Genomic DNA, 12,758 nt, shown 5'->3' on the forward strand with positions numbered 1-12,758 from the left:
AAATATAGTGACCCTCTTCTGTTTTGCTAAAATTACAGAGACATCCCTTATATTTTTAAAATCTATATTCTAGTCCAATTTTTAATACAAATAAGAATATTATGTTAAAAATATTAAAATATTTAATTTATTATTTGTAATTTTCTTAAAATTTTTAATTTGGCCATATGATCTAATTGCTATTCTATCTCTCAAAGTAAAATTTTAAAATAATTAAATATGTCAATATTTAAATAAATAACTCAAAAATCGTGTTAAAATTAATGAAATTTAAATAACAAACATAAATTATATTTTTTAATTCATTATATTAAATTTTTATTTCATAAAATTTTTAACTTTGAATATGATATTAGCCAATTTGTATATATCTAATTTTTAAAAAAATTCTAAATAAATACATTTACATGGTTATAAAATTTCAAATATAAATAAAAAAAGTAAAAAAACTATGTGTATTACTTTTTTTTGGGTCATTTGAATGATTTTTAGACAATATTTATATTTAAAAAGGGGCATTTTGATCCAACACGTGTGATTTAATAGCTAACTAATAGTTTGGGTGGATGGAAATAAAATTTTAAAAATAAAAGAATGTTTGTGTTTCGTACCTATTCACACTAGGAGAGGTTCATATATGTTTCGAAAATAGAAGGAAGGTATTTGTAATTAAAATAAAATAAAAAGGAGTTCTTAGTATTTTACTTGAGACTTTATAAAAAGTAATTAATAACTTAATTTTTACATTTGTTATGGCAAAGTAAAATATTATAAAAATGCCACCACCTAAGCTTTCTTCATCGTTTTCCTTCAACAGATATAAAAAATCTCCTATAAAAGCATAATTCTACACTAGTGCTTGTCTTGTAACTTAGTCATGAGTTCTGATTACCATTCAAGTATTTGATGACACTAGTATAGAAAAGCTCTTATATAATGTACTATACTTGTCAATTATACAGGAAAGCATCAAATGAATGAGCAAAATTATGATGCTTATTTAGCATGATTGTCAAATAATTGAATCAAATACTTAGTGGCTAAAAAACCATCGAATAGATTTTTTAATAAAAATTATAGTTATTGATGGTTGATTAAAAATAACTCACGGTCTCAACTTAGTTGAAATATTCTATTATTAAGGAGTGTAAAATTTTTAGGTTAGATAATTAAGGTTACCTTTACTAATCCTTCCTAATTTTCAAACATCAATGTAATTATCAAATTTGTCAAATTATACCAATATTAAAAACATCTCAAAAGATCTTTATAGTTGCAAATCAGAGTTAAATTAATATGCAGAAGCATGAGATCTCAAAAAGAATGAATGCATTTACTTAAAAATTGAAAATAGTGGATTAGTGCAGAAAAGAGGCATGCACTACGGCTTGTCACACCTGCGCCGTAGCTTGTGAACTTTTGTGCCATGCATCGTGGTGAATTGTATGATTTTGACAGCAAATTTTGCTATCATTTGATAGCAATCGAGGTGAATTTCTGACAAGCGCCATTTGTTTGTTGAACATTTGATTGAGACGATCTGAGTGTCCACAGAGAGCTTTCTCTTAACTCTAATTAATGGCTTTAGTTTCATAATTAAATTATCTCTCAGTTGAAATCTGAATACTCTTTTCAAAACTTACTCCTCTTCACCATTTACATATTACTTGAGTGTCCAAAATTCCTACCAAAAGCCAAAAGCTACAAACACCACCTAGACCATACTCAATAGACTAAAACAGACATGTGCAATACACCACGTCATTGTTCAACCCCTTAATTACAAAAATAGAAAGGGAAGCCTCAACATCATAAATCATTCATCAATCACATGAAATTCTGATCCCTTACTCGTGCTAGTATTTTGGCTTTGCTATAAATTTTACAATAATTATAAATACAATTCTAGGGCCCAAAATACACAATATAAGTCCACAATTACATAGTGCAAGTAAGTGAACACATGAATTCTCTCTAGTTGGCAACATCATCTAAATTATACACATAACTAAATCAAGGTAAATGAGGCCTATTAATTTTAAGATCAAAGTCCTAAGCCTCAATTTCTTTCCCTCATTCGTGTCTCGATGAGCTAGTTTTTATAATATTAAAAATAATCAGATGAGTACAACCACTCAGTAACCAAAATCCATCTAACTTATACTAATACATGTTAATCAATTTAAATGCAAGTGGCAAGAATATCATATTCGATTCATATAACGCATTCGAGAGCACATTTCAAGATTCACATTCATAGTAACAAATGCTCATGAGATAGTGGTTTTATAATCCAATTCCATATATAAAAAAATGAGACTAATCACATGAGTCATTTTACAAGGGCCATAATAAAGAAAATCATATGCCTTTTTCCACTATATGCATGATCATACCTCCCTCATATTCTTCTTATGCCTTTGATACAAATCGTAGGCTATAACACATTGGAATTGTCTATAAATTGAGACTACCCTAGCCAAACACGCATGAGAGGTTAGCTGGCCAAGGTTGCCCAACTTACTTGTGGGTCATGATTTTCCCTATTTCGTACACTATGGGGTATCATTCTCCTTAGACTAGTTTCCTCATTGAATAAGTGGAAAACTAGTTAGGTTTGATTTTCTTGTTAAACTAGTAAGATAGTTCCTCATTGAACAAGTGGGACAATATGAATAATAAATCCAGACTAATCATCGAGCTCTGATGAAAGCCTTACCATGTGGATTTATTTTCCTACTCTCCTCTCTAGGTGAACTTCCATCTCTCAAGATCATGCCAATGCATCAAAAATGTAATTATTTTAGACATTAACATGTCAATTCACTTCATGGTACTCTATATTTTCTCAATTCATAATTATCATAGAACTCCACATAACACAATCATTGAACTTCCCAAAACATACAATCATTGAACTCCATTCACTCGTAATCATTGAACTCCACGTAGTGCAGTACATATTTGTTGAACTCCACAAGCAACACATCATAGGACATCATAGCACTATTTCATTGCACTTTTCACACATCAAGTCATTGAACTCCTCATGACCTGACAATCAATGAATTCCATTTGCGAATCACATAATTGAACTTCAAATGAAAAATACATCATTGAACTTTACAAGATCATTATAGTGGATTTTCAAGTAAGCCATGGCATACTTACATTTCATTCAATTTCATATGTTTAAATTATCAAACATAACTTAATAAATTAATTAACACATAAAAGCACAAGAGAGAATTTTTTTAATTACCTCAAACCTTTGAGAGATTATAGGTATACCCCTCAATTTCACACTCCCAAAACTTTCACGAAACTTGAACGGTACCAAATATGATTACTCTACAATTAATCACAATATAATTTATCAATATCCATTTTTGCCTAACTTCCATTTTCTAGTTCAACGCTTCTTCTCCCTTAAGTTTCATACCCTTCACATACCTAGGTACCCATAAGGTTTCTTAGTTTCCTCTAACTTTTATTAATTTTATTGAACTCCTAAATAACCATTCATAAAGTCACATTGCCCCAACCACTTCATTAATGATGGATTCTCATTCATTTATGGCCCCAACCAACCGAAAGTATATAGAGTCATAAATGTTAGGCTTAGATAGCTCAATCAACCCCTATTAACTCTATTTAAATCAATAAATTTAGACCTATAGCTATTATGGACCAAAAATCATCTTTCTTAACTAAACTCTAACTCCTATCATCGAGAAAAATGGAAGAGAAAGAGAGATTCAAGTTTAGAAAACTTACCTCTAGTGTTTAGAAGCTTTAAAACACTTTCAATATTTCAATCTTTCAAGCTTTAGTAGAGCTCCTCATGTCTTTTCCATGTATCTTTTGTTTTCTCTCTATTTTCTATATGTTTTTGCGACTTAATCCTACAGAATTTGTACTGTGTGTCGTGGCGTCTGTCTTTACGTGCTGTAGCATGTAGTAAAAAGAAGGGTCTTCGTGCTTTGACTAGCCCATGCACCACAGCTTCTAATGAACATGCTGCGGCATGTGGCACAGAGCCTTTTCTTTTTATTAATCCTCATTTATTCCACTAATTAGAGGTTAAATTCTCTAGGATGTTATAAGGAGCTTGTATGACTTGAACGCAATTCAACAAACCATTAAAATTCCATTATCTTTTTGTGATTATTCAGGTATATTAATGTGGAAATTACATCTTCATTACTCTACTTTTCATTTGGAAATTAATTAGTACGTATAAGGCAATCCCTACAAGTGATATTCTTTTAGCCCGTCATGTTCTAACCTCAATTTGTGTCCTTTTGGTTTTGATTTACAGGATTCCTGTTTCATACATTCTGTGAATATCTTTTTGTGACTGTTGTTTGATTTGGCTCTTTTGGGAATTTGTTCAAATGGGTTCTCTCATTGAGGTTTCATTTACTGGATTTTAAAGAGTTTCTGATAAATTATATAGGTTTAATGATCTTCCTATGATTTAAAAAAGAAAAAAAAAAACTCTTCTACGTTTTATTTGGATAACAAGAAATCAAGCCTTAAACAGGAGGAAAATTTCCCCCTGCATCAAATAATTAAGGGATTTCGAGAATAGATCAAATTTCTGAAATATCTTTCTACTTGACAAGTTTATCTAAGCAAGGAAACAATCATAGTTTGGATAGTTATTCTTCAGGAAAAGGCATCATTGTTTGCCCTTCATCAGTTTTAACAAATTTAGCAAATGTCCATCCAACTGGACCATCAAAATTTCAAGATTCAAGCATTAGCTCTCCATTTCGGAGAAGAAGAGTTGCAAAGATTCCATGTTAAAAAATCCCTTGCTTCTTCTTCAAGTGAATTTCCGCAGGTTTGTCTATGCAGTATCTTGCATGGGCGATAGGCACTGCAATCAATATGTCACCGGAGGATTGAAGATTTTCATGCATTGTGGAAATTTCTTGTTTTCACAATTCCACCAAAAAGATAGTGATATTCTTCAAGACATTTGACATATACTTTTGCTCTTTCAATTTGATTTCAATGGAACAACTTATTGTGTATTTAGATTAAAAAATACGCACGTGAAGTTAGAATCACCAAAAGTAAGCAAAATGAGGTTAGATGGAAAAATGCGACTCCAACATGATTTACGTTTTGGATACTTTTTTTTCCCCCTAGCAAATAGTTAGACAAACTAAAATTTATTTAGATAATTTGATTCAACAGCCAATTAAGATATGACGAAAATGGAGATAAATTTTTTTTATATACTCCCTCCGTTCAAAAATGTAAGGCATTTTTAACTGAATTCACCTTCAATAAAAAAGTTACTTACTTTCAAACTAACCCTATCTGTTCAGATTCACTCCTATTAAATATCCTACAATAAATATAAAGTCACCATCATTAGGGATATTTTTGAAAAAAAAAAGGCAATGATTATACTTTGAAAGACTAAAAATGCCTTATATTTTTTAATATCTAACTCATTAAAAATTTTTTTATATTTTTGAACAGAGAGAGTATATCTTTGTGACTACTTTGATATTTTTAGAAAAAATTGATAAACTTTAAATTACAATTTTTTTGACAAAAGTATATTGCAAATATAAAATACATTGATAAATTATGAATATTAAAGGGCAAACCTGGCATCCTAAAGTATTGGTTAAAACAATTTTTCTCTTTAAGTAATTAAAACAGCATTTTTGCCCTCACTATCAAATTCCCTGACAATGAACTTTTGAATCCCAATTAGCATTTTCCAACAATCAATGTGAAAAATTTAATGATAAAAGCAAAAATGCTTTGTTTTAATTATTTTAAGGGTAAAATTACTTTGACCAATACTTTAAGGTGGTGGGCTTTTTTCAAAAAATACTTCAAGAGCAAAGATATACCATTACTCAATATTAAATTACAATTTAAGTTAAACATGTTGTATAAAGACTGGGAAATGAGTTATTTGTATTCGACAAAAAAGAGAAATGAGTTATCTTTAAGAATATATAGGCATATATATTGATATTAATAAAGTTAATTATTATTATTATTATTATGTCTAATTTTGTTCAATATTTTGAAGTGTTTTGTTATGCTTTTATAAATTTAACACCTTTTATCTTTCTGTGAAAGACGGAGACGCGAAAGAGGAGAAAAAATAAATAGATATACTCAAGGAAAGAAAAGGTAAAGATGAGTCAAAAGTAGTCAGGTGGGAATAAAGAAAAAATATTTCATCCAAAGCTCATTGTGCGGCATGTTATCATATCCAAAGCTTATCTTCTTGGCTTCAATTAGAACAGGCGTTTTTGTTTTTCATTCTAATGCTGTGCAAGAAACGAAGAAGGAATGGGAAATATCACATGCAAAAGCCAGAAAAGGATGGTTTTTGTTTGTAGGCATCCAGAGAATTAAGAGTAAAACCAGGCAGATATCTTACTGTGCTCAAGTTATAATCTTTCATAATTTTCAATTGGTCATCAAGCAAAGAGATGACAACCTGCTGAAGTTGCAAATGACATGTTTTATGGAGATTATCAAGAACTACATTAAATGGATCACTGACTTAGAAGAATTTGGAGCTCCTGGATTCTCTAATATTACAATGGCTTTTATTAAGAAAATACAAGCCAAATTTTTCATACAATCTGCCGACAAAAATGTTACTTTAAAAATTATGGGTCATGATATTAATAGTCTTCTGTATTATTTTAGTAATGTTTTCTTTGAACCTTTACCTTCTTCCGCTTTAGGTGCTTGGAATAAGTCCTTTCTAAGTGCTTACTCTTCCAAACTAGTTGATCTTTTCTCTTAATTAGGTTTCTTTTTTGTATCTTTGTTTCTTATAATAATAATAATAAAAAAAAGAAATTAGAACAGGCGTTTAATCCTCGACACTCTTCTCAAGAATTTTTTATGCAAACAAAATTTTGTAACATCCTAATGAGCTTCTGACATCTCGACTGTCCAAACCTCCGTTGGGGGATGCTTATCCAAATATCCTTAACAACATTGCATTGCTCTTTTTTCTTCTTTCTTTTCTTCACCTTTATTGACTTTTGGACTGTAACTTCTATTGACTTTAATCTCATTGTTTGACATCTTTTTTTAATTAAAAAAAAAAAGGAATTCTCTTCCGCATCCGATCATATATTGCAAAAATACTATATGCTATTAGATCATTCTACACCTTGATCTCCCATTTAAAATACTTGAATCTCAGATGCCAAAGAAAAATTCTAGCATATAATGACTGACACAAATCCAAATCAAACGCTAATAAAATTGTCATGAAATTAATTCACCCAAAAAAAAAAATTGTCATAAAATCATGTCTTCGCCCTTAAATGAATAACCGGTCATGATACAAGTTCCAACTACCTTTTCAAAAAATGAAATAGCATCACTTGAATTAAAACATGCACAAAACATCTACAGGATGACACCGTTCTTTCATGTGCATTGTACATGTATGTACAATTTTTTTCCTTACCTAGAAATAGATATTGCACTTAGTATCCTGAATCTACCTAATGCGAGCTGAAAGAACTTAACAGAACTCTATCTAGTTCAGATCGAGCACTTATACCACCCCAATTGACAGTAAGCTTTCCCATTAAATATTTAAGATGGCTTCATTAACAGAACCAATGCAAACAATTAAATGTATGCATAATTATGATCAAGTCAAATCCTATAACTGCCAAGGGCTACAATGGGAACAACTTTGCCCAGCAATTCTGTCAAGTTCAGATACATATCATAACAGATACTAATTTCTTTAGATAATTGTAGATGAACAAACTTTCTTCTAGATACAGCATCTTAGCAAAAACGCAAAACCTAGATTTACACGTCAAGATCTCATGTTCACAAATTCTGTAACATCTCCAAACAGGATGCATCGAGCCATGGCTGAAATGCTCCTCCCTGGGGCACATGCTGTAAGTTACACTTGGAACGGTGAGCAACTAGCAATCATCATTAATGTGCACATCATGTTAACTATAGGAATTGATGCACTTATAGGCCAAAATTCAAGTCAAAAGTCGCTTGACCAATATCAAAATTATCAGGTTCTAGAATTGGAACTAGGTCCATCTCATTTTCAAAAATTCTCTTTGGCCCCAAGTTCATCTTGCTGGACTTGAGGCCTGTATTTAGATCCAATAGCAGGCTCAAGCTCGAGCTCTAGTTTGATTCAATTTGTGCCCAAGTAAAGCATGTAACAATGGCAGTGGTGAACGGACAGGAAATTATTTCCATGTTTTATTTTGAGAAAACTTTTCCAAGGAAAAGATTAGAAATACTTTCCAACAAAACAAATCCTAAATAAGCCAAAACATATATTTTGAAACCAAGGAAATAATAAGAAAGAATCCTTAACGGAAGGCATGAGCTGTGATTCTATCTTCACTATGAAATATGTTCTCAAACTAGTGAACTCTCAAATTAAGAATTTGTACCCTTTCAACCATTTCTTCTTCCATTCAACTCCTCCTCATCTCCAAAAACATTAGTTTGAAGACAATAAAACCCACCACCTCAAAGTAAATCATATGCAATTAACTAAAGCTGGTTCAGGCCCCATAAATCTAGCTAAAAATGAAACGAAAATTTCCTTATGTGCTAAATCAATGAACAATGCATATGTTATATTCGTAAAAGGCAAGCATTTGAAACTAGAATCAAAATGGAAAACCATCCATCTTTTCTCCGTTCTGCCCCTAACGGACCACATTCGTTCAACTCCCCTATATTGTTCCACTTTCAGTCTTTCATGCATATTACCAGTCTAAAACCACAGATACAGTGAAATTATTAATTTACCTTCAACCAGTAAAAGAATCCACGTAGGAGAAACAGAACCTTATGTGGTTCCTTGACTTGATTAATTGCATTACGTAGACCTGCAAAAGCATGAATCACCATTGCGCAAATATGAAATTAATTTTGCATCAGATAAGTCTTCTACCACAGTCCCTCATGCTGATCATTCAAAAGCTGTGACATTCTTCACAAAAACGCAGAGATTGAGTCCCTTTATCACTGAGGGAGGTGTGGTCCTTGAGTAGGAACACAAAAGGTGGGGTTACTCCTTGCTAATTTATCTTTTTGCATCCAATAATTAAGTCATCAGTTCAAATGATTACATGAATCATGCTCAATGCAACAATTGTTTAAAATAGGGGGGAAAAAGAAAAGAAACAATGAACCTTACCACTGTATATTTTAAGATATGATGTTTTATTATTATCACCTCCTGCCGGACGATCTTTCATCACCCCATTGCGCAAGTCTCGATGTTGCTCCTTTGGCCTTACATGAGATGCTACTTGCAGATGTTTATCAAGCTCATTCTGGTTAAAAGGCCTTTTAAGTTCTTCCATGAGCCCTTTTCTATAAGAATCAAAAGCACAGGACATAAAGATGTTGTCTTCATGGTTCCCTTCATTTGCGAGGAACTAAACACACCAAGACACATAAAACAATTATTAAAAATTTTTTTCCAAAACATTCTAATTAGGTGGATGTGTGCAATTACTATCTAGATTACATATCATGAATAGTCCAGTGATTACTGCCCAAGAAAAAGACACTTACAGATGAGTGACAACTTTTTGAACAAATGAGTGGGCTGTCTTCATAATGTTGACGAGGATCCAGAACAACTGGTTCAGAATCAGTGGAACTTTGATCACATTCCTCATCATATACCGCTGTGACATCATTTTCAGGCATGTAAATCAAATTGTCACCAGCTATACTAACAGATTTCAGGAATAGTTGGTAATTTTCATCCACAATGTTACACAGCCCTTTGCCATTGCACTTATGTGTGACCACATGGCAAGCATCTAAACCTTGTCTTGCACCAGGGGGTTCTGTTGCCTCATTGGAAACTAGTAAATTCTGCCTAACAGATGAGCATTTTTCTTCAGTATTCTGCCTAAGAAAAGAATTCAGAAATACTTGCCAGTCTCGATCCACAATATTATCACTCAACAGTTCACCGTGGTGTTTGTTCTTGGCCACACAAAAATCATCTGAACATTGTCTGGCATTAGGGAGTTCTGTTACCTCATAAGGAACTTGTAAGTTCTGCTTAACCTTTGAACTCCTTTCTTCCGATTCACTTCCCCCATATTTTACTACGATAGCTCTTTCTGGCATACAAATCAAATGGTCATCATCTATCCTCGATGAATTTAGGAATAATTGGTAGTCTTCATCATCAATACCACACTGAACTTCATTACTGTGCTTGGTCACATGATAAGCATCCGAAACATTTCTTGCTTTATGGGGTTCAGTTGCCTCATTGGAAACTTGTAAATTCTTCCTAACTGCTGAACTTTTTTCTTCGAAATTCTTCCTAACCACAGAATTCAGAAATACTTGCCAGTCTTCATCCACAACACCTCTCAACACTTCACTATTGCATTTGTCCCAGGCCACCTGGCAATCATCTGAACCTGGTCTTGAATTAGGGTGTTCAGTTGCCGCAAAAGGAGCTTGTAAATTCTTCTTAACTGATGAGCCTTTTTCTTCTGAGTTATGCCTAACCACACAGTTCAGAAATACTTGCCAGTCTCCATCGACAACATCTCTGAACACTTCACCGTGGTACTTGTCCTTGGCCACAAGATAATCATCTGAACCTTGTCTTGAACTAGCGAGTTCAGTTGCCTCAAAGAGAACTTGTAAGTTCTGCCTGACGTTTGAACTCTTTTCTTCTGATTCACTTCCCTCATATTTTATTGTTAAGGCACTTTCTGGCATGAAGACCAAATTGTCACCTTCCATCCTTAATGAATTCAGGAATATTTGGTAATCTTCATCATCACCCTCACACTGAATTTCACTAGCGACCCAATCGTGCAATCTTTCTTCTTGTCCTTCATACTTTACAAAAAAGAACTGGTTATCAGAAAAGACTTTTAATATGTATGAGGAATCATCATCCCTCAAATTTTCCAAGAACATTTTATACTGAGAATCTATGTCATCATCATTATTGCTGTCATGGCTTGTGTTAACATCAATATCAGAAGCAATAACATTATTATCACCGACGACATCCACATGGAAAACAAGTTCATCTAAAAAGAATCCGTAATCCTCATCCACTTCTTCCTCCACAACATGACCGCTATTCTCAGTATTTTTCACAGCTTCATAGCCACAACTAACCACATTTTTCTTTGTAGCATTGGCAATGTAATTGTGTACCATCGTCTCGCTGGCAATGGACCTTCTCTTTAATCGCCTCATCAATCTAGTATCATATTGAGGAAATTCCCAATTTTCTGTAAGATGAGAATGTTCCCGCTTGATTTTTCCTTTGCAAGACCCCATTCCTCTCTTTTAAGACGAAATTCTCTTTGAGAACATGGCCAAGACACAAAAAAACAAAAGACACAAAAGGATAAGCTGACCATTCATCACCTTGATGGAAGGAAAAAAAAAACAGAGAGAGAGAGAGAAGAGACATCATTTAAAAAAACTCGCAACACTTGAGACAGAAATCAAAACAACAGACACAAAAATTCAGTTCGTTGAAAGCTGAAATATTAAGGTCAGTAAAAAACATGCAAATACTACGAACAAACCCAAAACTCAGATTGAGCCTCAATACTACCATCAAAGCTCTGGTCCCCCAAAACTATCTTATTCAGAGTTCAGTCTTTTCATCGACCCGCAATGCGACGTTCAAATACATTCTCGCCCCCAAAAAATAAAAAGCATACCAATTGTAAGGAGTTAAAAAAGAACCTAATGAGAGTCGAAGCTTCAACCGCGGATTCAGAAGAAACTCAGGTTGTTCCTTGCTTCAATACTGGGGAATGACATGACGAACGTTGCCCTAAGCGAGAAGAGACTGTGGGTCAGTGTGACACCGCGGCGTCGCGGAGCTCCGGTGGCTTAGTTTCTGCAGTGTAACGACAACTCAAGTTCCGGTCGATTCAGTTTGTTCGTCTGACTGTTGAGACGATATGTCATGCTGGGGCAAGGAACAAAGCAGAAGGATTCTCTAGGGTCCGGAAACAAATCGAGTCGCTTCCTTGTCCCTGTAGGAAAAAGAGAAACGGTTCAAATTCTCAATAATAATAATAATAATTAAAATAAGGTTAAAGACATAATTTATTATTTCTAAATTTCTTTATGAATAACAAATAAATTCTTCAAAAAAATTTAAAACGTTGGAAATTGGGCAATAATGCCCCTAAATAAATTTTTTTAAGGAGTAATATTGCCTCTCTAATAAATATTTGTTGGTAACATTAAGTTGATTTAAAAATTACAAAGAACAATGTAAAGAATTATAAAAAAAGACTTAAAAAATTATAGAATAAGACTTTTATTAAAAAATTAATGGTAATTCAAGTCTCTTAAATTACCAATAAATTTTAATAGACTAAAACACCTTCCTATACAAATGAGATTTAGTAGCATATATTTAGTAATAATTAAAATTGGAAACTCTACTATAATGATGTTGAACAATATTAGATTGTGATTCCAACTTAATGTCATTTTTGTTGGAATGCTATCATTTATCAATTATTTTTTATTTAAAATTTTCATATTTTTGAACAATTTAGTATAATTTCAATGTGAAATGCTACCTCATAGTAACAATTAAAACATTATAAATATAAATTAAAAAACCAACAAAATAAAATTATAGTCAAGGATCATTTAACTTATCAGTGTTGTCCACATGGCTTATTTGTTTGTGCAGTCCATACTAAGAGATTTTACGAACTACT

General features: G+C 32.6%; 1 protein-coding gene across 4 annotated transcripts; it reads right to left on the minus strand.

Moving 5' to 3' along the window:
- Positions 1 to 7,644: 7,644 nt before the first annotated feature.
- Positions 7,645 to 12,041, minus strand: LOC129322871 (uncharacterized). 4 transcript variants are annotated; one of them, XM_054969316.1, is made up of 5 exons: positions 11,761 to 12,041; positions 9,589 to 11,367; positions 9,206 to 9,449; positions 8,815 to 8,894; positions 7,645 to 7,914 (listed from the first exon to the last, which is right to left on the minus strand). In XM_054969316.1, exons 2-5 carry the CDS (start codon positions 11,341 to 11,343, stop codon positions 7,855 to 7,857), a joined length of 2,139 nt encoding a protein of 712 aa, XP_054825291.1. In that variant the 5' UTR covers positions 11,344 to 11,367; positions 11,761 to 12,041; the 3' UTR covers positions 7,645 to 7,854. The 4 variants fall into 4 exon arrangements, 3 of the variants coding, with proteins under 3 accessions (XP_054825291.1, XP_054825290.1, XP_054825292.1); XM_054969315.1 differs by having other exon boundaries at positions 7,645 to 7,926; XR_008596296.1 differs by lacking the exon at positions 7,645 to 7,914 and having other exon boundaries at positions 8,960 to 9,449.
- Between the last annotated feature and the right edge of the window lie 717 nt (positions 12,042 to 12,758).

Source organism: Prosopis cineraria, unplaced genomic scaffold (assembly GCF_029017545.1).
Source record: "Prosopis cineraria cultivar Desert tree isolate PC_DT_omini unplaced genomic scaffold, ASM2901754v1 PC10, whole genome shotgun sequence".
Classification (NCBI taxonomy): domain Eukaryota; kingdom Viridiplantae; phylum Streptophyta; class Magnoliopsida; order Fabales; family Fabaceae; genus Prosopis; species Prosopis cineraria.